The sequence below is a fragment of the Erythrolamprus reginae genome, chromosome 9 (genome assembly GCF_031021105.1).
Source record: "Erythrolamprus reginae isolate rEryReg1 chromosome 9, rEryReg1.hap1, whole genome shotgun sequence".
Lineage (NCBI taxonomy): Eukaryota > Metazoa > Chordata > Lepidosauria > Squamata > Dipsadidae > Erythrolamprus > Erythrolamprus reginae.
Window position 1 is genome coordinate 38,755,520 of NC_091958.1, and position 27,011 is coordinate 38,782,530.

At 44.7% G+C, this 27,011-nt stretch overlaps 1 protein-coding gene across 1 annotated transcript in view; it reads right to left on the reverse strand.

Moving 5' to 3' along the window:
* Positions 1 to 27,011, reverse strand: part of GRID2IP (Grid2 interacting protein) — an 89,221-nt gene that overhangs the window by 26,777 nt on the left and 35,433 nt on the right. Inside the window, exons 3-12 of the mRNA XM_070760223.1 lie at positions 24,018 to 24,272; positions 20,504 to 20,589; positions 19,467 to 19,536; positions 18,381 to 18,475; positions 16,366 to 16,549; positions 14,284 to 14,456; positions 10,599 to 10,706; positions 2,673 to 2,770; positions 2,448 to 2,556; positions 2,045 to 2,352 (exon numbers count right to left, since the gene is read on the reverse strand). Of these exons, the coding sequence (XP_070616324.1) occupies positions 2,045 to 2,352; positions 2,448 to 2,556; positions 2,673 to 2,770; positions 10,599 to 10,706; positions 14,284 to 14,456; positions 16,366 to 16,549; positions 18,381 to 18,475; positions 19,467 to 19,536; positions 20,504 to 20,589; positions 24,018 to 24,272 (1,486 nt within the window). The remainder of the gene's footprint in view (positions 1 to 2,044; positions 2,353 to 2,447; positions 2,557 to 2,672; positions 2,771 to 10,598; positions 10,707 to 14,283; positions 14,457 to 16,365; positions 16,550 to 18,380; positions 18,476 to 19,466; positions 19,537 to 20,503; positions 20,590 to 24,017; positions 24,273 to 27,011) is intronic.

Sequence of the window (27,011 nt, forward strand, 5' to 3'; positions counted from 1 at the left end):
CCTGGGGGGCTTCCCAGCACCCCCCCGAACCCAGGTTGGGGGTTCAGGGGGTGCTGGGAAGCCCCCCAGGCCGGCTGCGACCTTTTAAAACAGCCACACCGCTTCCCAGCTGACTCCCGAAGCCAAACGCGGAAGTGGTTTTTTTTTTAATTAATATTTTTTTAAAAATCGCGATATAGCGTTTCGCGAAGATCGAGATCGCGAAACTCGAGGGATCACTGTATTAAAAAGTCTCTAAAAACCACTTATTTAAAAAATAAGACACACACACAAACATACCATTCATAAATTATATAGGCCAGGGGGACATGTCTCAGTTCCCCCATGCCTGACGGCAGAGGTGGGTTTTTAGAAGTTTGCAAAAGGCAAGGAGGGTGGGGGCAATCCTAATCTCTGGGGGAAACTGGTTCCAGAGGGTCGGGGCTGCCACAGAGAAGGCTCTTCCCCTGGCTTCCGCCAGATGACATTGTTTAGTCGACCAGACCCAGAGAAGGCCAACTCTGTGGGACCTAACCGGTTGCTGGGATTCGTGCAGAAGAAGGCGGTCCCAGAGATATTCTGGTCCGATGCCATGAAGGGCTTTATAGGTCATAACCAACACTTTGAATTGTGACCCGAAACTGATCGGCAACCAATACAGACTATGGAGTGTTGGTGTAACATGGGCATACCTAGGGAAGCCCATGATTGCTCTCGCAGCTGTATTCTGCAATTTCCGAACACTCTTCAAAGGTAGCCCCATGTAGAGAGTGTTACAGTAGTCGAACCTCAAGGTGATGAGGGCATGAGTGACTGTGAGCAGTGACTCCCGGTCCAAATAGGGTCGCAACTGGTGCACCAGGTAAACCTGGGCAAACGCCCCCCTCGCCACAGCTGAAAGATGTTTCTCTAATGTGAGCTGTGGATCAAGGAGGACGCCCAAGTTGCGGATCCTCTCTGAGGGGGTCAGTGATCCCCCCCCAGGGTGACAGATGGAATTGTCCTTGGGAGGCAAAACCCACAGCCACTCCGTCTTATCAGGGTTGAGTTTGAGTCTGTTGACACCCATCCAGACCCCAACAGCCTCCAGGAACTGGCACATCACTTCCATTGCTTCATTGACTGGACATGGGGTGGAGATGTACAACTGGGTATCATCAGCATACTGATGATACCTCACCCCATGCCTCTTGGTGATCTCACCCAGCGATTTCATGTAAATATTAAACAGTAGGGGGAAGAGGACCGACCCCTGGGGCACCACACAAGTGAGAGACCTAGAGGTCGACCTCTGACCCCCCACTAACACCGACTGCGACCAACCGGAGAGGTAGGAGGAGAACCACTGCAAGACAGTGCCTCCCACCCCCAACCCCTTCAGCCGGCGCCAAGCTTTTGGACATTACATGAACAAAGACTGATTGAACTTATTCCATCTGCTAATTAAAGACTAATTAACAGTTGACTTTCAGAATGAGAAAGCATTTTTTAATTAATTAGGTTTGTTTTGTATTCACTGTTTTATATTGTATCCTGTGAGCCACCCCGAGTCTTCGGAGAGGGGCGGCATACAAATCTAATTATTAATAATAATAATAATAATAATAATAATAATAATAATAGTAATAGTAGTAGTAGTGGTTAGTATTATGTCATTACAACACAGCAAATGAGATCACTATGCTGGATTTCGTATTTAATCACCAGTCGGGTGCTTCCCAAGCACCTAGGACTGCGTGATAATAGCAGTAGTGGTGGTGGTAGTAGTAGTAGTAGTAGTAGTAGTAGTAGTAGTAGTAGTAGTAATAATAATAATAATTGTTTCTTTTGATTTATGTGTTTTGCCACTGCTAAGCCAGTTATTAGCAGTGGTTCATTCATTAAACTAACTTAGTTCCCAACCGTGTATTTGGGATACATTCGTAACCGGGGACAGAATACTTTTCAATCCCAGGGAAAAGAAGGATTTAGGTCGGGCCGCCCCCAAGGGAAGGAGCCCCCTCCCTGCAGACCCTTCCATGCTGGCCCCTTTGGGTAGAGAAGAACCTCTCGGGTTGCCTCCCACCTCCTCATAATCGTTCTCAGGCACCAGGAAGTCGTCCACCAGGGTGATGCGATGGCCCAGCTGCTCGCTCAGTGCATCCAGGAAGCGGTCGGTATCCCGGCTGCGTGGCGGACGCGAGAAGGTAAAGAGCTTCCTCCGGCGAGACAGGGGGCTCAGCCTGGGCGACAAGGCTGGGCTACTGTCCAGGCTGACGTAGGGGTTCGAATCTGTACTGCAGGGGGAAGGGAGGCCACCAGGCGAGTGGTAATAGCAAGGCTGCAGGACGGGATCATTCTGCCAGGAAATAGTCAATCCTGATTTTCGGGTACCTGCAGAAAATACAGAAAGAGACATTCAGCCCAATTCCACCCCAAATAAATCCCCAAGAGTTGTCTCCTGTACCCCACAAGACCGGAGAAGTTACCTGCAGGCTCTGAAGCCAGGGATGATGTCCGACACACTGGCAGGCGGCCCAGCTTCCCTCCTAAACCAGCAGTCAGGCGGCTTTCCAGCTCGGCATAGACTGCTGACATCTACAAGTGGGAAAAAAGAAGCCACACGTCAGACCCAGTTCACTGCTGACCTCCCTCACCCCACACCTTACCGCAGCCCACTTCTTAGGCAGGGCCCTGAAGAGCGTGGCTCTCACCATTTGGGGGTTGGGGGTCTCTGGAAGAGATGTTCCATCGCCTGCTTGGCGTTCTCCAGGAGCTAAACGGCTGGGCATTTCAGCGGCTTCAGCGGAACCTATAGATTATGCAGAAATGAATAGGCTTACTTTAAAACTTAAAGATAAAGAGGAGTGTGATTACTATAAGATCTGGGGAAATTTTTATGAATGGTTGAAAACTGAAAATAATTGAGTATTTTTTTAATTACTTTTGAAGAAATACATGATGATTTAATTCTAATCTATTAAAGACCCAGATAACCAAATAAGGATTGGTGGCAGCATTGGATAATAATAATAATAATAATAATAATAATAATAATAATAATAATAATAATAATTATTATTATTATTATTATTATTATTAATTAGATTTGTATGCTGCCCCTCTCCGAGTTAACACAGAGATGAAAGGATTAAATTAGATATTGAGTTAAGATGTTTATGTTTTATTATAAATAGAAAAAGGAATATAAGGGACTGGATTTCATAATATTGTTATTTGTAGATGAAATATATCTCATGTGTGGTTAATTTTATTTATTTATTTTATTTATTTATTTTGTCCAATACACAATAATACACAATGAAGGTTATAGAGGATATAGTAGAGAAGAAATACGAGATATAGGAGAGACTATAGGACAGGGGACGGAAGGCACTCTAGTGCGCTTATGTACGCCTCTTACTGACCTCTTAGGAATCTGGAGAGGTCAACCGTGGATAGTCTAAGGGTAAAATGTTGGGAGTTAGGGGATACTACAGAGTCCGGTAATGAGTTCCACACTTCGACAATCCGGTTACTAAAGTCATATTTTTTACAGTCAAGTTTGGAGCGGTTAATATTAAGCTTGAATCTGTTGTGTGCTCTTGTGTTGTTGTGGTTGAAGCTGAAGTAGTCTTTTACAGGCAGGACATTGCAGCATATGATCTTGTGGGCAATACTTAGATCATGTTCCAGGAGTCGTAGTTCTAAACTTTCAAGACCCAGTCTAGTTTCGTAGGGTATTCTGTTTCGGGTGGAGGAGTGAAGGGCTCTTCTTGTGAAGTATCTTTGGACATTTTCAAGGGTGTTAATGTCTGAGATGCGATATGGGTTCCAAACAGATGAGCTGTATTCTAGGATGTTAATTTTAATAATATTAATAAGTTAATTTTAATTAACTTAGCAAAGAAGAGGATAAAAAGTACATATTGAAAGTATTATTAGTGATTTTTTTCCTCTCTGAATGTTTAACGTATCTAAGAAATATTATTAATTATTATTTTAAGCATTGATTCTGTGTTTTTTATTGCTCATGTTGTTTTACTGTATGTTGAAAGAAAAATAAAGAAAAATTTATACCCCCCTCCAAAAAAAAACCTATGGAAAAGACAAGGGATTCTTACACGGATAGGGGCAATAGGTCCCTGGAGCTCCATCTAGAACAGATGGGGAATTCTGGGAGTTGACAGTTGTGGGCTGCTGCTGGCGCGGGCCACTCTATAGAGTGGCAGTAAAATCAAGGATGCGTTCACAGTTGTGCATGACCAGTGGGTGTATGTGCGCACCTGCATGAGATGTGGCTTCTTCACATGCACAGAAGCCAAATCTCACATGAGGATGCTCACCCGCATGAGATTTTGGTGATTTTCACTGTTTTTTTGTATTCGCGCATGCAGCAAAGCTCACCGAAATCTTGTGTGCGAGAGTATCCTCGTGCGAGATTTGGCTTCTGCGCATGTGCAGAAAGCCAAATCTCACACCCGCTCATGCCAGTGCATGTGCCAGACACACATGTGCCCGTGCCCGCCATTGGGAGCGCATTGGTAGCGTCAGCAATGGGCAACCCTCTGCTGGAGTTGAAGTCTGCCTGGCTTAAAGTTGCCAAGGTTGGAGACCCCTGGTTTGGAGGGGTTTGCACTTCTGGTTTGATGTCGCAGCAGGACGGCTGATGGATAGTGGGACTCTGGGAATCCTGGCCGATTCTTCATTGTCGTGGGCCCTAAGGGGCTAAAGTCACCCTGGAGGGGTGAGAAAGAAAGGCGGGATCCCTTGCTGATCGTGGGAGAGCGGCGGTGGCTCTTCTGCTCGATCCACGGGACCAGGGGTGGGCAGCAGGCAGGACGGGGGGGGAACGCAGTTCCACCGGTGGAAATGAAGATGCATGCGCAGCTGTCACTTCCTGGATTACTGGTCTCGGCTCGGCTCTCCTTTTTCCCCCTGCTGCTACTGCTGCCTCTGCGCTCCTTGCTTTTTTCCTCTTTCCTCCTTCCTGGCCTTAGACGAGCTTCCTTCTCTCCTGCCCGGCTCCTCTCCAGCCTCACACGGCCACCTCCCACCTGAGGTGCAAGCAGAAGGTGTGGGTAGAAGCGGCGCTGGCATCATTTATGCTTCTGGCAGCACCTGTTCGCCTAGCTACCCAGTCTGAGGTGGGAGGTGAGCCGGGAAGGAGAGTGCAGGAAAATGCGAAGCAAATTGTCACCCCAGCGAGTGACACTGGGAAGGTTGTAAGTCAAGGACTTAACAGTTCACTTGAACGATGATGATCGTTCAAGCCACTCCCACATGATCACATGGCCAACAAGCCACTCCTACCCAGTCACATGACCATTAAGCCACACCCACAAAATAAGCCACACCCACAGTATGAGAGTAAAAATTTTGGCTGCCCATTACTGCAAGGCACCCGCCCGACCAAAAGAGAAGAGACACAGCCATTATGACAGAACCGAAGCTGGGACAACTGAAGAAAGAAGTGAGCTGGAAAGAGACACCAGGGGATGAACATTTTATGGTTCTATTAACTGATACTGCATACTTTATACTTATTTGCTCAAGATCGCTTATCTATTTACATTCAGCTAAGGTAACATGTTAAGGAGAGGACTAAGAGAAGTGATACTTAATGGAGGGTGTATATATTTGAACACAGCTGCCATATAAGTCCAATAAATAAATAAATAAATAAATAAAAAATAAATAAATAACATATCAAATGTATCTTGCCTATGTTCTCTTGTTTGTTTCCACCATGTAAGCACTTTTTACCATATCCTGTTAACTTCTTTTATCTTTATATGGTATCAATAATAGTAGTAGTAGTAATAATAATAATAATAATAATAATAATAATAATAATAATAATAATTTATTAGATTTGTATGCCACCCCTCTCCGAAGACTCAGGGCAGCTCACAACAACAATCAAGATGATATGTGTTGCTAATTGGACAGTTTTACCTTTGTATCTTTTTATGGCAACGTAAGCCATAAGAACAATTAGTCAATAATATGACATGCTTTGCTCATCCCATTTCTCCGCGAAGGTATAAAAGATGCTTGCCTAAAGAGGCAGTTTGTTCAGACATTGCTTTTCTATCTTCTGAACAGGATGCATGCATCATTAAACCTGAGTTTTTCAATCTCCTTGTGCTCTCCATTCCCTTGACTGGTAAATGGTTTTTGCTGCAACAAGCTGGAGTGGTTTGCGAACAGTGGTGGAACTGGGTGAGGTGATTTTCAACTTCTATACTAAAGACCTAAGTCCAAATGGAAGAATTTGTGAAAGAAGACTGATGGTTTGCCATGACTACAGGCAATCCTCGACTAAGAAGAGTTCACTTAGTGACCATTCAAAAGCATTGAGAAAGCTAACTTTATTTATTTGTTTGTTTGTTTATTAGATTTGTATGCCGCCCCTCTCCGAGGACTCGGAGCGGCTCACAGCATATAATATAACAATACAGTGGTACCTCAAGATACGAACCCCTCGTCTTACGAACAACTCGAGATACGAACCCGGGGTTCAGAAAAAATTTGCCTCTTTTTACGAACTTTTTTCATGTTACGAACGCCAAACCCGAACTTCCGGGTTGGCTTCGGGAGGTTGCTGGGAAGCCCCCCAGCCCGGCTGTCACCTTTTAAAACAGCCGAGCAGCTCCCCAGCAGTCTCCAAAAGCGGTTTGCTCTCCATGTGTCCTCAACCTTTCACGGAGGGTTTTCCACCTCTCCTCTTCCCAATTTGCTCTCCATGTGTCCTCAACCTTTCACGGAGGGTTTTCCACCTCTCCTCTTCCCAGTTTGCTCTCCATGTGTCCCAAACCTTTCACGGAGGGTTTTCCACCTCTCCTCTTCCCAGTTTGCTCTCCATGTGTCCCCAACCTTTCAAGAGGTGGAAAACCCTCCGTGAAAGGTTGGGGACACATGGAGAGCAAACTGGGAAGAGGAGAGGTGGAAAACCCTCCGTGAAAGGTTGGGGACACATGGAGAGCAAACTGGGAAGAGGAGAGGTGGAAAACCCTCCGTGAAAGGTTGGGGACACATGGAGAGCAAACTGGGAAGAGGAGAGGTGGAAAACCCTCCGTGAAAGGTTGGGGACACATGGAGAGCAAACTGGGAAGAGGAGAGGTGGAAAACCCTCCGTGAAAGGTTGGGGACACATGGAGAGCAAACTGGGAAGAGGAGAGGTGGAAAACCCTCCGTGAAAGGTTGGGGACACATGGAGAGCAAACTGGGAAGAGGAGAGGTGGAAAACCCTCCGTGAAAGGTTGGGGACACATGGAGAGCAAACTGGGAAGAGGAGAGGTGGAAAACCCTCCGTGAAAGGTTGGGGACACATGGAGAGCAAACTGGGAAGAGAAGTGGTTCGGGGGGGGGGTGCTGGGAAGCCCCCCAGGCCGGCTGTCACCTTTTAAAACAGCCGCGCGGCCCGCCAAAAGCCGTTTTTTTTGCGGGGGTTTTTTGGTTGCACGGATTAATTGACTTTACATTGTTTCCTATGGGAAACAATGTTTCGTCTTACGAACCTTTCATCTTACGAACCTCCTCCTTGCACCAATTAAGTTCGTATCATGAGGTACTACTGTACAGTGGTACCACTACTTACGAACTTAATTTGTTCTGCGACCAGGTTCTTAAGAAGAAAAGTTTGTAAGAAGAAGCAATTTTTCACATAGGAATCAATGTAAAACCAAATAATGCGTGCAATTGGGGAAACCATAGGGTGGGTGGAGGCCCTGTTTCCTCCCAGGAGATTCCTAGAGGCCCCACGGAGGCTTCTCCCCACCTTTTCCGGGCCTGTTTCCTCCCAGGAGATTCCTAGAGGGGCCCCACAGAGGCTTCTCCCTGCCTTTTCCGGCCCTGCTTCCTCCCAGGAGATTCCTAGAGAGGCCCCACGGAGGCTTCTCCCTGCCTTTTGTGTTCCTGTTTCCTCCCAAGAGATTCCTAGAGAGGTCCCACGGAGGCTTCTCCCTGCCCTTTCCGGTTACAGTTTCAGAGGCTCAGGTTTGTAAGTGGAAAATGGTTCTTGAGAAGAGGCAAAAAAAATCTTGAACACCTGGATCTTATCTAGAAAAGTTCATAAGCAGAGGCATTCTTAGGTAGAGGTACCACTGTACAACACAAAAGGCAAATGTAATTAAATTTAAAATTACAATCTAAAAATCCAATACTTAAAAACAATCATACTGATTTAATTTTGCAAAACAGTAACAATAACATGCATCTCATTTCATTGGGCAGGGGGCTAAGACCTAATTGCCCCAAGCCTGGTGACAAGGTCATCTCTCTTTCATATGCTCCTTTTTTTCTCATTTATGCATATTCTTGAATGTAATGTACAGTATATTTGTAAATATTATTATTATTTATTAGATTTGCATGCCGCCCCTCTCCGTAATCCAGAGGAGGAAACAAAGGGATCAGTATGGCCACCATAGGATTTTTTGCAATGAGTCATTTGCAAATTCTTTGCAATCAGAAACCTCAGTCTGAAGCCAGAGCTGGAGAGAGCCAATGCTGGACCCAGGAGCCATCGAGTCGGAATCTGGAATTGGAACAAATCTCTGTGGTTTTCCTTTACCAGCCCCCTACTCATCGAGGCAAACCCAGAGCCCCTCCTGAGTAATCTGTTGATTGCTCGGATTAAGGAAGAGGAGGAAAAGGGGGGGACCAGTGCGTGAGAAAGTCCAGGTGGCCCAGGGAAAGTCCCAGATGTTCTCCACAAAGATGAACAGCACGCAACTATTAAGCCACTCGAGATATTGTAGGTACAATCCATGCAATCACCAAATTTGTAAGGTGGGGGAGGGGGCAGCAGGGCCAGATTACCATTACTGCCATTACCGGTGTGCTGTGCTCACGGCTTCAATTGTCTTGTGTGCATGTGAGGATGTCCTCAGTGTGTTTTTGGTTCTGTACATAGAAACATAGAAGATTGACGGCAGAAAAAGATCTCCTGGCCCATCTAGTCTGCCCTTATACTATTTCCTATATTTTATCTTAGGATGGATCTATGTTTATCCCAGGCATGTTTAAATTCAGTTAGTGTGGATTTACCAACCACGTCTGCTGGAAGTTTGTTCCAAGCCTCTACTACTTTCAGTCAAATAATATTTTCTCACGTTGCTTCTGATCTTTCCCCCAACTAACCTCAGATTGTGCCCCCTTGTTCATGGGTTCACTTTCCTATTAAAAGCACTTCCCTCCTGAACCTTATTTAACCTTTTAACATATTTCAATGTTTCGATCATGTCCCCCTTTTCCCTTCTGTCCTCCAGACTATACAGACTGAGTTCACGAAGTCTTTCCTGATCAGTTTGATGCTTAAGATCTTCCACCATTTTTGTAGCCCGTCTTTGGACCCGTTCAATTTTATCCATATCTTTTTGTAGGTGAGGTCTCCAGAACTGAACACAGTATTATTCCAAATGTGGTCTCACCAGCGCTCTATACTGCAAGATCACAATCTCCCTCTTCCTGCTTGTTAGACCTCTTGCTATGCAGCCAAGCATTCTACTTGCTTTCCATACCGTCTGACTGCACTGTTCACCCCTTTTGAGACTCTCAGAAATCACTACCCCTAAATCCTTCTCTTCTGAAGTTTTTGCTAGCACAGAACTGCCAATGCAATACAGTAGTCCCTCACCTATCGCTGGTGTTACGTTCCAGACCTGGCCGCGATAGGTGAAATCCGCGATGTGGAATTTACCGACTGATAGTACTTATTTAAGTATTTATATTGTAATTGTTTGGTAAGTTTTCATTGTTTTAAGTGTTTATAAACCCTTCCCACACAGTATTTATTTTAGATACAGTATTTAAATACAGTATTTACAATTTTAGATATATTTTTTTTGAAAAATCTGCCGATCGACTTCCTCAGAAACCCGCGAACCAGTGAAGATCCGCGAATGATTTTTCTCATTAATATTTCTTGAAAACCCGCAATGAAGTGAAGCCGCAGTAGGTGAAGCGCGGTATAGCGAGGGACTACTGTACTCAGATTGAGGATTCCTTTTCCCTAAGAGCATTATTTTACATTGGGAAACATTAAACTGCAGTTTCCATTGCTTTGGCCACTTATTTAGTAAATTATAGCATGTGCAGGAAGCAAAAATGCACTGAAATCTGGCATGCACGCATGTCCCCTTGCAAGATTTTGATTCTGCGCATGCACATGAAGCAAAAAAATAAGAAAAACTGAAAACAAAGATGGCAGCACCCACAGGACTGCCACTGCGGTGGTTGTGCACAAATTGCGCAATCTGGCAGCCACTCTCAGTACGCAGTCCAGTATTGCACCGGTAGCAATCCATTGCTGGGGAACAGTCAGCTCTTCGGACATGGTAAGGCATGTGTAAACACCATTGTTGTGCTGGCATTGCATTTGATCAACGTTCCCCCAAAACTCTGTCTACAGAGAGGGGATATGGTCAGCGGTGGGCTACGAGCCGGAATGCCAAATTGGTCCCGCAAGAACTTACGAGCCGCGGCGGCAAGTGCAATTTAGCATTCTGGCTCGTAGCCCGCCTCTGGATATGGTCCTCTGGAAGTGGGAGGCAAAGCAAACAGAGGTGAGAGGGAGTTGTTGGAGAAAGGAGAAGTAAAGCAAAGACCACCGCTGGCCCAGCCCCACAACCTACCCCGGGCTTCACTGTCCATGGGGCTACGGCTACGCAGACTCTTCCGACTCCCTCGACCAGTCCGTAGGGAACTCTGTGGCTGCTCTTCTACTTCGGGTTCGGCTACAGCTGGGAAGAAGAAGCCAGGACCTTTGCTTTAGACACCCATCAGATTGACAGAATAACAGGACCTTGCAGGTCATCTAGTCCAACCCCCCATCCAAGCAGAAGACCCTACATCATACGTCTCAAACCTGGGCCACTTTAAGACTTGTGGACTTATAAAAAAAAAAAAAAAAAGACTTGTGGACTTCAATCCCCAGAATTCCTCAGCCAGCTTTGCTGAGGTGAGGTGTTGGTTGAGGAATTCTGGGAGTCGAAGTCCACAAGTCTTAAAGTAGCCCGGGTTTGAGACCCCTGCCCTACATCTTCTCTAACAAATGGCAGTCCAGTCTCTTCCTGAAAGCTCCCAGTGATGAAGCTCCCACAACTTCTGAAGGCAACTTCTTTTCCATGGGTTGATAGTTTTTGCTGTCAGAAAATTCCTCCTTATTTGAATCTCTCCTTGGTCAGTTTCCATCTATTGTTCTTTGTCTGGCCTTCGGGTGCTTTGGAAAATAGCTTGACCCCTTCCTCCTCTCTGTGGCAGCCACTCAAATATTGGAAGACCGCTGTCATGTCTCCCCTGGTCCTTCTCTTCACTAGACTAGCCATGCCCAGTTCCTGCAACCATTCACGGTATGTTTTAGTCTCCAGTCCCCTCATCATCCTGGTTGCTCTTCTCTGCACTCTTTCTCAACAAATCCTTTCTTTAATGATTTTATTTAGGACCAGAGTTGCCTTAGGACAAGACCGACTTCTGCCGCACGAATCCCAGCAGCCGATTAGGTCCCACAGAGTTGGCCTTCTCTGGGTCCCGTCGACAAAACAATTATTATTATTATTATTATTATTATTATTTATTAGATTTGTATGCTGCCCCTCTCCGGAGACTCAGAGCGGCATACAATGCTGTCTGGCAGGACCCAGGGGAAGAGCCTTCTCTGTGGCGGCCCCGGCCCTCTGGAATCAGCCTCCCCCGAAGATTCGAACTGCCCCTACCCTCCTCGCCTTCCACAAAACGTTGAAGACTCACCTTTGCCGCCAGGCGTGGGGGGATTAACCTTCCCCCCCTCCTTTTTTCGCTGACCTTTATTATGTCTATGTTCAGTCGGACTGAGTGTGTATGATTGTGTAGCAAATAAGCTTTTTATAACAATGTATTTTTAAATTAGTTTTTTACATTTTTTAACATTAGATTTGTATTTATATTGTATTGCTGTTACGTTGTGAGCCGCCCTGAGTCTTCGGAGAAGTGCGGCATACAAATCTAATATATTATTATTATTATTATTATTATTATTATTATTATTATTATTATTACTACTATTTCGCTATCCCTTGGATATTAATGTAACTCTTGTCCTACGAAAAGTTGGCTGTGGTAAGTTGACCATAGCAAGTTGGCTGGTCTTCTCCTCCCTCCGTAGATACATGCCTCTTCCATCCATCCATACACACCTCTTCCCGGCCCCCTGCCCACCTACCCTCTCCTCTTCCCAGGCATCTGGGCTGCTCTCTGGCTTAATAATAATCCCCTTGGAAGCAAGACAGGCGGTTCGCCTGTAAATAACAACTCCCAAGCCGAAGATTAAAACCTTTCATTCTAATTTTACTCCGAGGGGATGAATGCCCACCACCCCTGGAAACATGCAGCTGGTGCCGAGGTTGCCACAGCAACTCAAGGAAAATACCCTGCACCAAGAAGTCGTTCACGGCAGAGCCCGGGTGATGCGCTAATAGCCTCCTGCCAGGCCGCCCGGTTGCCTTGGCAGCTGCTCTCGTCAGGGCCTGGATGGATCCTGCAAACACCCAGGAGAGCAGAAGCAGCCAGCGGGGCCTTTCCTGTGTCTTCCACTGACTCCTAGCCATGCTGCGAGGATGGGGTGGGGGGTGACCTCAACCTGTGAGGAGGATCCTGAGTGGGCAAAGGCTACTCTGGGCTCCCTCTATCCCAATGGTGGCGAACCTTTTTTCCCTCGGGTGCTGAAAGAGGGTGGCATGCGCTATCATGCATGCGTGAGTGCCTACACACATAATTCAATGCCTGGGGAGGGCGAAAATAGCTTCCAGAATACCTACAGGACCGTCTTCTGCCACACGAATCCCAGCGGCTGATAAGGTCCCACAGAGTCGGCCTTCTCCGGGTCCTGTCGACTAAGCAATGTTGTCTGGCGGGGCCCAGTGGAAGAGCCTTCTCTGTGGTGGCCCCGGCCCTCTGGAACCAACTCCCCCCGGAGATCAGAACTGCCCCCACTCTCCTTGCCTTTCGTAAGTTGTTGAAAACTCACCTTTGCCGCCAGGCATGGGGAAATTGATACCTCCCCTAACTATTGCTTTATGTATGGTTTGAATGGGTTGCATGATTATTTTATTAATAAGGGTTTTTAAATTGTGTTTTTAAATATTGGATTTGTAGATTATTATTATTGTTGTGAGCTGTCCCGAGTTCTCCAAGAGGGGTGGCATACAAATTTAATAAATTTGATAAGTTATTATTATTATTATTATTATTATTATTATTGTTGTTGTTGTTGTTGATATTGTTATTGTTGTTATTGTTGTTGTTGTTGTTGTTGTTGTTGTTGTTATTGTTGTTGTTGGAACATTTTTTTTTACAATCTGACCAATCAGGCGTTTACAGTGGGGGTGTCCCTCTGATCTGCCTGCCAATTAGCTTCAAGCTTTGGCAGAATCAGCGCTAGACTTATAGTTGGAGGTCACCACAGCACGAGCAACTGTATTAAGGGGTTGCAACATTAGAAAGGTTGAGAACCACTGTTTTAGGTTGATTGCTTGTATTTAGTATCCTATAACTGTCACAAAGTGTTGTATCCTATGATTTATGATTGCATTATGATTATGATAATGATAATTGCTTCTATCATTGCTTCTATGTACACCGTGAGCTTCTGCACTGGAGACAAATTCCTTGTGGGTGTCCAATCACATTTGGCCAATAAAGATAGAGTAGAATAGAGTAGGGTTGGGTAGGGTAGGGTAGGGTAGGATAAAAGGTACCTTGGAGGTCTTCAAGTCCAACCCCCTGCTCAAGCAGGAAAACCTATACTACCCTGTTTCCCCGAAAATAAGTCACCCCCGAAAGTAAGACATAGGAGAGGTTTCGTTTCGCAGTATTCCCAAACAGAACATATATAACACATATTTGAAGAAAGTATAATTGTTGTACATGGAAATAATGGTACGGTAGTAATAAGAAATTCTTGATAGGATTCACAGTTTGCCTGGTTATACTGGTTTGTGATGACAACTACTGTACAGTATATAATAAATGTTCATTCTTTTTGTTCAGCAATAAATGTGAATTCTTCTTCATTGAAAAAAAATAAGACATTCCCTGAAAATAAGACGTTGCACATTTTTGGGAGCAAAAATTAATATAAGACACTGTCTTATTTTCGGGGAAACAGGGTATTTCAGATAAGTGACTACCTAAATTAGGCAGGGCTAGCCAGTCCTTGCAACTACTGTTTCGGCAAACCAGATGTAAAAGGTTCGCCCAAACCTTTCCAAATTGGCTGAATGCCACCCCTGGACACAACAGCTGCTGGGCAGTCCAGAAGTGGGCCCCGAGGGTGCAACTCACCAGCATCGGATGGCCCACTTGCCAAGGTTTTGTAGCCAAGGAACCTGGCAATCTTCTGCTGGCAGTGGGCCTGCTCCTCGTAGGTCAGCAGCTGGTAGATGAACTGCCAGATGACCTGCTTGGAGGGGGTGTCCAGGACAGGGTAGACATCCACAATCAAGGTGTCGATGTTCCTGAGGGGACAAGAAGGAAGCAAAGACCTTTTAGGGCAGGGGGAAGAAAATCCAAATGCAAGAGAAGACTCTCACATGACCAATTGGAGAAGAGCTGGAAATGGCTCCGAGGACAGGAATACTAATGGGAGCCCCCCGATATTAATAATAATAATAATTTATTAGATTTGTATGCCGCCCCTCTCCGAAGACTCGGTGCGGCTCACAATATAACAGCAACACAATATAAATACAAATCTAATGTTAAAAAATTTAAATAACTAATTTAAAAATACATTGTTATAAAAAACGTATCTAATACACAATCATACACACTCAGTCCAACTGAACATAAACATAAGGTCAGTGAAAAAAGGAGGGGGAGAGATTAATTCCCCCACGCCTGGCGGCAAAGGTGAGTCTTCAACATTTTACCGAAGGCGAGGAGGGTAGGGGCAGTTCGAATCTCAGGGGGGAGTTGATTCCAGAGGGCCAGGGCTGCCACAGAGAAGGCTTTTCCCTGAGTCCCACCAGACGGCATTGTTTGGTCAACGGGACCCGGAGAAGGCTGACTCTGTGGGATCTAATCGGCCGCTGGGATTCGTGTGGCAGAAGGCGGTCTCGTAGGTACTCTGTCGTAGATATCCACTGCTCCGCTGGGGCATGCTAAAGGAAGGGGAGAAACCCCTTTTCCACTCTTGAATTTGCTTCATGTTAAAAAAATGTGCTTCACATTTTTCTACTCTTCTGCAGGAATCTGCCTTCTTGTCAGTTACAATCGTCTGGCCAATTTAAAGAATTTGGGGGGAGAGATACAATGACAGGCCTGGAATTCCCCCACCCCACCCCAGCCTCTGCTTGAACTAATGATGGATCCCTGCAGTTGTGGGATTCAATTTTTTTTTACTACCGGTTCTGTGGGTGGGGCTTGGTGGGCAGGCTGCAAAATCCCCATTTCTTCCCAATCAGCTGTGACTCGGGAGGCAGAGAATAGTTGGCGGGGCCAGGAAGAGTGGTGGTATTTGCCTGGTCTCCAAACTACTCAAGAGGTAGTAGACCAGCCCCTGTTTCAAGCAGGAGAACCTATGCCAGTGTAGGGTGTAGGAAGCATTTCAGAAGGGATCCTTCTTAGTTTTCCAGAGGGCAAAGGAGGAGAGATGAGCAGGGTTCTGTTCCATTCCGTTCCATTTCCTATTCTATTCTATTCTATTCTATTCTATTCTATTCTACTCTATTCTTCTATTCTATCATGTCCTATCCTGTCCTATTATTCTATTCTATTCTATTCTTCTAATCTATTCTATCCTATCCTATCTTATTATTCTATTCTATTCTATCCTATCCTGTTGTTCTATTCTATTCTATTCCGTTCCATTCTATTCTTCTATCCTATCCTATCCTATCTCATTATTCTATTCTATTCTATTCTACTCTATTCTTCTATCCTATCCTATCCTATTCTATCCTATCCTATCCTATCTTATTATTCTATCCTATCCTACTCTTCTATCTGCTTACAATAAAAACAGAGTTAGCCCTTCTTGTCTGGACTACCTCAAAGGCCTGACAAGATGTGTAAAAGCAGCTACCCAAACTCCTCCACTGTTTCTTCTTCCTGTCTCCCAAGGCCCTTCTCACACCATGTCACCTCCTTCTTTAGCATTGCCTCAATGTTTCAAACTAAAAAGCTCAGGCAAGCGTTTCACTTTATCTCCATGCCAGAGGCAACCTTTGGTGAAGCTGATTCAGACATTCTGCTGGGAGTGGAGACCCATTGCCAACTCTGGGCTCCTGCCCTTTAGCCACAAGCCCCACAATGCCTCCTCAAAACTGCATGTGGTTCAATCCAAATGCAGAGCCCAAGTAAGAAGGGGCACAAGGGAGCAGAGCCGGGTGGACAGACGGATGGAGTCCCCATCGCCTTACTTACCTGTGCTGGAAGAAGCTCTCCAATGCTTTGCAGACTGTGTAGCGCTCGACTGGTGTGAGCAGATGTTCCAATTGCTGGTGGAAGGTCCTTCCTTGGATCTTGATGCTGGAGGGCAGGATCTCAGCGACCCACTGCAAAGAGGTGAGGGCTGAGGAGGAGCTGGGTGCTTCGGAGGATTCGCCATCTAGACACACAAAGCAAACCTCTCTTAAAACAAAAGACAAAGCGGATTTCCAACAAACCAAGTTGGCCCTTTAATCTCTGGAGCCTATTGGTGTGATCTGATTTTAGCTCGGAATAAACATGTGCCTTTGATTCTGTGTGAAGTATATGGAATGTTTCTTGAGAAATGATTCTGAAATCAAGACTCGGAGATCCCTCTCACAGTCATTCAGAGTCTTGGTAGACAGCGAAAGAAAGAGAAGAGTCCCATCAATACTGATAGAGCAAGCGAGTTGCATATAAACAGAGACCAAACCACACTCCCATTTATCACCAATGACATTATCTAGTTAGGTAATGAAATATCTGCATGAAAACAACCAAGCTCAGAAAGCACCAAGGATCCCACAAAAACAGATTACTTGCATCTGTTGCAAAGCAAAATAAGGAGGCCATAACTGGCAATTAATTAGTTAGTTAGTTAATCTATCTATCTATCTATCTATCTATCTATCTATCTATCTATCTATCTATCTATCTATCTATCTATCTATCCATCCATCCATCCATCCATCCATCCATCCATTCATCTATATTTATCCAAGGCTTCCTGAGGCAGTAACAATCACACACTTAGTCCCCAAAAATGCTTTTTTTATTCCAATGGCTGTGAATTATTTTCATTCACAGCCCATAATGAGTCCCAAGCAGTTTGTCTGCCAGAGTTTTTCAGGTAAGGCTGAGGAGCACCCATCTTTATCTTCCTTGAAATGCTGCCAAATACTTAATTGCCAATGACCTAAGTGCCAAAGCCCACTGCAACAACATCACCAAAAAGGCTTCAAGAGTTGTTAACCTAATCCTACGTAGCTTCTGCTCCAGTAATCTCACAATACTAACCAGAGCATACAAAACTTTTGCCAGACCAATCCTTGAATACAGCTCATCTGTCTGGAATGATTCCAGGATTGGCCCGTTCCTCCCCAGTCTCCTCACTGTCTGACTCTACTGACAGTTCCGCAGGCCACCTGTGGACCTCAACAAAAATTGCAAAGGGAACCTTACTACTCCAAGTAGTCCTTGACTTATGTTCGCTTAGTGACCATTCAAAGTTACAAGGGCAGTGAAAAAAGTGACCTAAGACCCTTTTTCAGAAGGCTGGGTCAACCATGAGCCTGGTGATATTTGAACTGCCAAATTGCAGTCAGCTGGCAGTCAGCAGGACTGTATTCTAACCACTGTACTACCACGGCTCTTATAACATAGAAACATAGAAGATTGATGGCAGAAAAAGACCTCATGGTCCATCTCGTCTGTCCTTATACTATTTCCTGTATTTTATCTTAGGATGGATCTATGTTTATCCCAGGCATGTTTAAATTCAGTGACTGTGGATTTAACAACCACGTCTGCTGGAAGTTTGTTCCAAGCATCTACTACTCTTCCAGTCAAATATTTTCTCACGTGGCTTCTGATCTTTCCCCCAACTAACCTCAGCTTGTGCCCCCTTGTTCTTAGTTTCACTTTCCTATTAAAAACACTTCTCTCCTGAACCTTATTTAACCCTTTAACATACAGTATTTAAATGTTTCGATCATGTCCCCCCTTTTCCTTCTTTCCTTCTGACTATACAGATTGAGTTCATGAAAGACTTCATGATAAGTGTCGTGCTTAAGATCTTCCACCATTCTTGTAGCCCATCTTTGGACTTGTTCAATTTTGTCAATATCTTTTTGTAGGTGAGGTCTCCAGAACTGGACACAATATTCCAAATGGGGTCTCACCAGCACTCTATATATAAAGATGAAGACAGCAGACTAACCTTCCAAGATTATGACCAAGCTTTTGCTTACCACTGGAAAAGCTAACAATGCCTTCTTCAACCACAAGGGTGGGCATTGCCCCACTGCCCTGGAGCATGGAGACCACCTTCTCGTGGGAACAGTTCCTGCGGAAGAGACACAGGATCAGTCAAGGACAGAAGCAGCACCAAGAGGGCCTATAAGAACACCGGTGGGCTCCCCAGACAGGGGGAAGCCATTGGCGACAACTGAGAAGATGTGTCTAAGCCAGCTCAGGGTCTGAAGGACATCAAACCCCAGAGATAATTGTGGGGGGAAGCAAAGTACAGTGGTATCTCTACTTAAGAACTTAATTTGTTCAGTGGCCAGGTTCTTAAGTAGAAACGTTCTTAAGTAGAAGCAATTTTTCTCATAGGAATCAATGTAAAAGCAAATAATGCGTGCAAACCCATTAGGAAAGAAATAAAAGCTCGGAGTTTGATTGGGAGGAGGAGGAGGAAGAAGAGGAGGAGGACAGTCACTGCAGAAGGAAGAAGGTGAGGTGAGGGGAATCCAAAAAATCCAAAACTTTAAGGCTTAAAAAAAAAAAGAGAGACTCTGAAGCGGTGAGGAGGAGCACGCGCCTCCCATACACCCGGCACGAGGCTGCCTCCCATACATTGGCTGCTGCTGCTGCTGCTGCTACCTGCTGCCTCTTCCTTCCCATGCTGAAGGGCTCCCCTCTCCTCTTGCTCGCTTGCTTTGTAGCTGGCGCTTATCCCTTGCTGTGACGACTCCTTGGCTGCCCAGAGCGAAGGGAGCGTTTCTTTTCTTTTCGCACTGGCAGAGGTTTATTCTCTCTCCAACCGCCCAAAGAAAGGAAAATGCTTTGTTTGCTCTGGACTGCCAAAGCCTCCTTAAGCGCCACCGAAAGGCTCCTCTGGCAGTCCAGATGGATTAAAGGGGGAATGGCAGGAAACTGGCCGGGCCTTCGTGCCGCTCTCAAATTTCCTGGGAAATTTTTCCGAGCTTGGGTTCTTAAGTAGAAAATGGTTCTTAAGTAGAGGCAAAAAAATCTTGAACACCCAGTTTTTATCTAGAAAAGTTCTTAAGTAGAGTGGTTCTTAGGTAGAGGTATAACTGTAGCTGCTAATTCACCTCATATCCAGGCCATTCAGGAACAAGATTCTGTCTCCAGCTTTCAGAGAAGCTTTGTCAGCTGGGCTCCCTGCAAAAGACAAATCCAACACTCAAACAAACAAACCCACCATTCTTGGGAGGACTTCAATGCTGCTCTATTTGCAGAATCAGCTGGGGGTCACAAAAACCCATCTCTCCTCTTGACTGATCCCTCCACTCCCAATATTTTAGGCAATTCCAGTACCATCTTTTTTTGCGTAGAATCATGGGATCCTGGAAGGGGCACCCTCACTAGCTATCAAACCAGACTTTGTACTGAGCTCCATCTGGTGACCAAACACAAATCTTTCATTATTTGGAAATTGATTTGATGGTGTTGGACCCTACAGAGTATCTGTAGAAACATAGAAGATTGACGGCAGAAAAAGACCTCGTGGTTTTTATTTATTTATTATTTTACTGAAAGCGTCATAGATGCTTGGAACAAACTTCCAGAAGACGTTGTTGGTAAATCCACAGTCACTGAATTTAAACATGCCTGGGATAAACATAGATCCCTCCTAAGATAAAATACAGGAAAATAATATAAGGGCAGACTAAATGGACCAGGAGGTCTTTTTCTGCCGTCAATCTTCTATGTTTCTATGCTTCCAATCTGCAATCGGTAAAGAATCAAAAGGCATTTCCAAAATACCTATACCTATAATTGATTGTAAGCGGTTGAAAGCACAAGAAAATAGTGAATTAAGTGAATAACTGAAATTAGTTTTTTCATATTACCGTCTGTATTAGCCAGTATTATTATAAGATGTGTTTGATGGATATGTACCAAATGATTAACTAATTGATATAATTTTTTTGTTTTGTTGTTTGTTTCATTTTGTTTTGTAGATATATATGTTGTATTTTCAATGCTTTTTTTGTTTTAAATGCTTTATTTTTAATGTAAATAAATCAATAAAAAGACAAAATAAAATATCTGGACTCCAAGTGAGGTTTGGGCAGGTTTGCTTAAGAAATGGAAGCCTTCGGCAACAAATGAGGACTCCTCTTACCAGGCAAGATGGACTCGATCCACACAGGGGCATGGCCACGTAACGTGAAGCCGAAACTTCTACTTCCCTTGTAGACACGGACGGTTCTGGGGAAAGGGAGCACATTGTAGTCTTTGCATCAGACAGAGAATCCCTAAATTGTCAGAGCAGGACTTTCTCTTCCCATTCAGCCATGTGCAGAGATCTCTGGACCCCTTTCCTGCACTTCTTAAAACAAGTACGTTTCTCAATCTTGGTCCCTTTAAGAAGGGTGGACTTCAATTCCCAGAATTCCCCAGTTGAAGGCCACCCATCTTAAAGTGGCTAAGAGTATAGCCATAGCCCTCTTTCACCTTTCTTAGAAATATTCCAAAAGAGACAAATCTGAAATATTATATACAAGAGAAACTGCGAACCTATCGATAGAGGGCTATCCAAAAACTATTAGGAACATTATAAACTAAAATGGCTAGAAATAATCTGAATTAAATCTTTAAAGTCGCAACTTAGCAGTCAACAATATAGTTGACCAATCAATAGTAAAGATCTTCGGATGGTATCATTACAATTCTATGGAGTTTAAATTTGACTATATAAGATCCAAATATAAGCAAAATAAAAATGAAAATGTAAATTATGTTAACCTCAATTTATATATGTTATCCCTACTTAGTGATAGATTACTATATATTAACTTGATATATTCATAAAAATCACTTTTTATAGTCACAGCATTAAGTTTTTACTTTTGTGATGTCTACAGTTCACATTTTGGAAATGCTCATTTAATGTTTTCTTATGTCCTATGTGTTATGTTTGTTTGTTTTTTCTTTTTTATAATCAATAAAAAATAATTTTTAAAAAAGAAGAGGGGTGGACTTCAACTCCCAGAATTTCCCAGTTTAAGGCCACCCATCTTAAAGTGGCCAAGAGTATAGCCATAGCCCTTAGACCAGTGATGGCGAACCCTTTTTTCCTTGGGTGCCAAAAGAGCACACCCATAATTCAATGCCTAAGGAGGGAGAAAACAGCTTCCCCCACCCCCTGGAAGCCTTCTGGAGGCCAAAATGGCCTATTTCCCAACTTCTGGTGGGCCCAGTAGGCTCGTGTTTCACCCTCCCCAGGCTCCAAAGGCTTCCAAAAATCAGCTAGCCAGCAAACACATGTACATTGGAGCTGAGCTAGGGCAATGGCTCGTGTGCCAGCAGATATGGCTCCATGTGCCACCGGTGGCACCCGTGCCATAGGTTCGCCATCACTGCCTTAGACTTACATACCATTTCATAGTGCTTTGACAGCCCTCTCTAAGCGGTTTACAGAGTCGGCCTTCGCCCCCAACAATCTGGGTCCTCATTTGACCCACCTGGGAAGGATAGAAGGCTGAGTCAACCTTGAAACACTACTTTACATATAAAAATCCTTTCAAACTTAGAATTTTTGCAATTCTGCCTTTAACTGGCAGGTTACACTGATCATTTCTCTACCCTTCATTAAAAAACCACAACCTCTAACAATCCTTTTTCTACATGGTAGGATTTTGTCCTTCATGTTTCCACTTCACATTCAAACCTTCAGATTAAGGCTTGCCCTACCTCACAATATCGTAAACACATATAAGGTCTCCACAGACTATGTCTGTTCTGATCTGGCCGGCTACTTGAAGAATACTTTCTTTACAGGCTTCTATTTTCAAAATAATACTTTATTTACTTTCTTCCACATTGGAGTTCATCAGTATACATCTCCGGCATGCAAATTGCATTCCACACTCACAGGCGAAACTACAGAGTCATAAATTCTTTCTAAATCAGCAGGCTGTCGACTTCAAACATCTCCTTATCTCTGGGTCAGGTTCACGCTACTTAAAAACAGTTTTATCGTGCAATATCAAAACTCACTTCTCCGGAGAAACGGCAAAAGCATCCATCTTGTCTTTTTCACTTTGCAGAAAAGCATCTATCATTTCTGGTCAATTCCGGATGTGAGGTAATTAATTAATTTACACCTACTCGGAATAGCGTTTCTAAACCTCTTTCCCCCAAGTTCGTCTTTTCTTCTCTCTGATCTCCTAAATTTGGCACTTAACCAAGAACTATTCTCTACACCCCTATTATCTGAAGAAGTACTACTATGCATACTATGGATTTTCTATTAAATTGTCATCACTACTATCCTCCTCCACTTCTCCTAAATCAGGGTAAATGACAGCTTCTACGTCTTCTTCCTCCTCTGAATCAGACATTTCCAAAGGCTGACAGGGAACACTCACAACAATGCCCAGGCAGGGATTACCGCCATTGCTGCTACTGGTGCGCTGCATGCGCTGCTTCGGGTCTCAGCAATGTGCACACATGCGTCCCAGTGAGATTGTGCTTCTGCTCATGAGCAGGAAGCAAAATCTTGCGAGGGGACGTGTGTACGTGTGCGTGAGATTTTGGCAAAAAAATTTGCTTCTGCGCATGCACGGATTCTGCCGCATTCTGCACAATCTGGAGTATCCGAACACTCTTAGGAGGTAGCCCCATGTAGAGAGCATTGCAGTAGTCGAACCTCGAGGTGATGAGGACATGAGCGACTGTGAGCAAAGACTCCCTGTCCAAATAGGGTCGCAACTGGTGCGCCAGGGATTAGTTGTCTTGCCAAGGGGGGCAAGTGGGATTATTTTGATATGGCCAACTATCGCACCTTTTTTGTCAGACTTTGCTCTGCTTCTCATGCATTCACTTCTGATTTAATAAATGTTGTGATTCAGCCTGAGGCTGCTCAGGGACCAGCTGTGTTTCTGCTGGCTCCATGCCCGGAGGAGGAGGACAGCGAAGAGGAGGGGGCTGAACAGTCGGACGGGGGAGAGGAAAATCAGGAATGGGATGAAGGAGAACAGCATGAGAGCCCCAGGGGGAGGCTCTCCCCAGCCAGTAGCTTGGAGTCAGTAGGTGATGACGCACAAGCCGTCATTGACATGCGACAGAGACGGTCAGATCAAAGAAAGGAGCAATTAAAGAAGTATTATCAGCACTGAATTAGGAACAGCTGGGTTTGGGTGTGGTCCTCCTTAGCAGGGTTTAAAAGGCAGGCAAGCCCTTGAAGCCATGTGGAGTGTTATCAGTTTGGGGTTGCGTTATCCTGTCTTGTTTCTCGGCGTCTCTGTTCCTGGCTTGTGGCCCAGCAGCTTTGGAAGACCCGTGGAAGGTGTAGGTCTGCTATCTACAGCCTCGGCTTGGCAGCAAGAATTCTGTTTTGCTGCATGGACTTTTGCCTTCGTGGATATATCTGAAGATACAGCATTTTCCTGTTTGTAAGGACATTTTCTGTTACCTGTGTTTTTCTTGAATTTTATAAAACTGCCTTTGCCTTTTACCAGTGTGTCTGGCTTCTCTTTTTGGGTTGGTATTGGCTTCTGGAGTGACCCAGACAGAACAATAAAGGCCACTTTTGAAGTTCAAAATGGACTCTTTGAGTTTTACTTTTCTTAAATACTGAGTGGCGCCATCACAACACAGTGTCTTTGAGAGTGGGTCTCTCTGCAGCTCCTTACCTGCAAGCTGCCCCCGTCCCCACATTGCTGCCAATCAGGGTAGCGGACTTCCTCAAGGTCAGGCCCTTCTCCTCCTGGCTCCGGGGCACTGAGCTGGCCCGGGTGGAGACCAGCAGGCGTTCGTGGTGGTCTTCACTGCGGCTCCGTCTCAGGCGGTTGGCCGGCTGCTCCCGCTTGGCCCGGCACAGCTTGCTGATGAGACTCTGGGACACAACCTCATCGAAGCGCTGGCGGTGTTTCCTGGGGATGAAGATCCTGGGAACATGGGAGCAGACTTGGGTTAGGGAAGGGAGTGAACAGACTAACAAAGTTGGAAGGGACCTTGTAGGTCATCTAATCCAGCTCCCGACCTGCATGCGGAAGGTAACCCACCAACTAGCCACAGTTAACCAATATACCTAATTGAAGTCTTCAATGAAAAACACTACAGCAGGCTTTCTTGTAAAAATATATTTTACTTTTCTTCTTATCAAAATGCTTCTCTAAATAATCTATCACCTTTACATTTAACCACTATAACAAACTATCTTACAATACTAGTATACAACTATCATTACATCCACTACTGCAACCACTAAGCACTAACTACAAACCACCCAGCGCAAACGACTCTATAACAAAGCACACTATAACAAAACCACTGTCACAAACCACAGCCATGCAAGGGTGTTACTCCTATTATATAGGTTACAGCCAATCAGGTTGCAGCACAATTAGCAAACCCATGATTACATACTGATTATAGCTTATATCAGCCCTTCCTATTTTTACAAACCATTGACTTGCATTGTAATATTACCTCCAGAAATAAACTTATTTCTGACACACGCAAGTGGGAGAACCTGCATAATTTCTGACAGATGGCAGTCCAGCCTCTTCTTGAAAGTTTGCAGTGAGGACGCTCCCACAACCTCTGAAGGCAACTTCTGTTTCATTGGTTGATTGTTCTCGGTGTCATAAAATTTCTCCTTATTTCCAGGTTGAATCTCTCCTTGTTCAGTTTCCAACCATTATTCCTTGTCTGGCTTTTGGGTGCTTTGGAAAACAGCTTGAACCCCTTCCCCTCTGTGGCAGTTCTTCAAATATTGGAAGAGAATGATAGCACTGTTCCAACATTTGAGGTGTCCCTACAAAGATGGGGAGGGGGGTTCAAACTATTTTCCAATGCACCAGGAAGTAAGACAAGAAACAATGGGTGGAAACTAATCAAGGAGAGAAGCAACCTGGAATTAAGAAGAAAATCCCTAACTGTTATGGCAATCAACCAATGGAACCGCTTCCCTTCAGGAGTTTTGGATGCTCCATCAACTGGAGGCTTTCAAAAAGGGACTGCACAACTATTTTACTGAAATGCTATAGCGCCATGATGGAAAATCTATGGCACGCATGGCAGAGGTGGCATGCAGAGTCCTCTCTGTGGGCACGCACACCATTGCCATCTGGTTTTCAGAGTGAACTCGGGGTCGAACAACCGTTACACAGGGCTCGCTTAAGACCACGGGAAAAGACAAATTTCCCCTGGGATTAGGAACTAAACTTCTATTCTGGCGCCTTGGAACATCTTTTTACAATCCGACCAATCAGGCGTTGACAGAGGAGGTGTCCCTCTGACCTTCCTGCCAATCAGCTTCAAGCTCTGCTGGGAGAATTGGCACTAGACTTATGGTTGGAGGTCACCACAACATGAGGAACTGTATTAAGGGGTCATGGCATTAGAAAGGTTGAGAACCACTGTTAGGTCATTAGATAATGCACACAACTGAGAGGAGTAAACCCACAATATTTTATGCTACAATACCTCAATAAGTTTGTTGTTAAAACACCAGGCACCCCTTCCCTGGAATTTAAGACTTGCCCGTTCTTTAACCCCTCCTTGCCAACCTCTAATGCTCAGAGGCCTTCTGAGCATATTTGCTGGCAGGCCCAATTAACTTTAAAAGATATAGATCTGCACGAGCTCGGTTACAACTTCCACTTGCAGCCACAGCCTCCCTGCAAATTGAATATTCCCACACCCACCCACATGCTTGTCGGAGGCTACATCCCTCATAAATACTCATGAGAAATTTCCCTGTGGGGTTTCAGAACCCACGTTGCAAAAATAAATAAATAATATTGTTGCAAAACCAGAGGAATGAGTCTCCAGATCATCCCGAGGGTACAGGAATGGTACCATGCTCTGGGCATTATATGTGGAGATAACACATTGGCATTATCCCTCTTCTACCACAAATGGAACATGGAATAACAGAGTTGGAAAGGAACTTGGAGGTCTTCTAGACCAGTGTTTCCCAACCTTGACAACTTGAAGATATTTGGATTTCAACTCCAGATTGTGCAATTTGCGCACGACCGCTCTGGTGTCAGTCCTATGTGCGCCGCCATAATTTTTGCTTCATGTGTGTTCTGCCTGGCCTCGAGCCACCCAGGAACAAAGTAATTAATCAAATACACACACATAGCAGGCTTGTAAAAATAAAGCAATGATTGTTCTTTATATTCAGAAAACTGCAAACTACGGCGTTTCAGAGCAATTGTTAGTTTGAAAAGTGAATATGTCAGAGTAAATTACTCCAGTCAGGGCAGGAGCCCTTCAGACATACATCAGTCAGAAATAACTCACAAATTGAATGTCAAAATGTCCAGAAAGCCACAGCAAATACCAAACCACAATTCATCAAACTTTCTTCAATGCTGAACGATAGACTCCCACACAAATCACTCCAACCCTCCCCTTTTTGCAGCAGCGTCATTAAGTCTTAGCACCTGTGACCTATAATTTGTTTCTGCGTTTGCACAGCTGCTCTTGTCTTCCCAGCATTCTCTGGACCCGAGCATTCAGGATAGGTTTGTTCATTAACTCTTCCCCTTCTGATTCAGATGAACCTCTGGCTGGAGATCTGACTGACTCCCTTCCCCTCTCTGTCTCTCCAGTGCCTTCCTGCTCCCTCTCTCTCCCTGTCTCTGCTTCTGGTTCACTGTCTAATTTGTCCT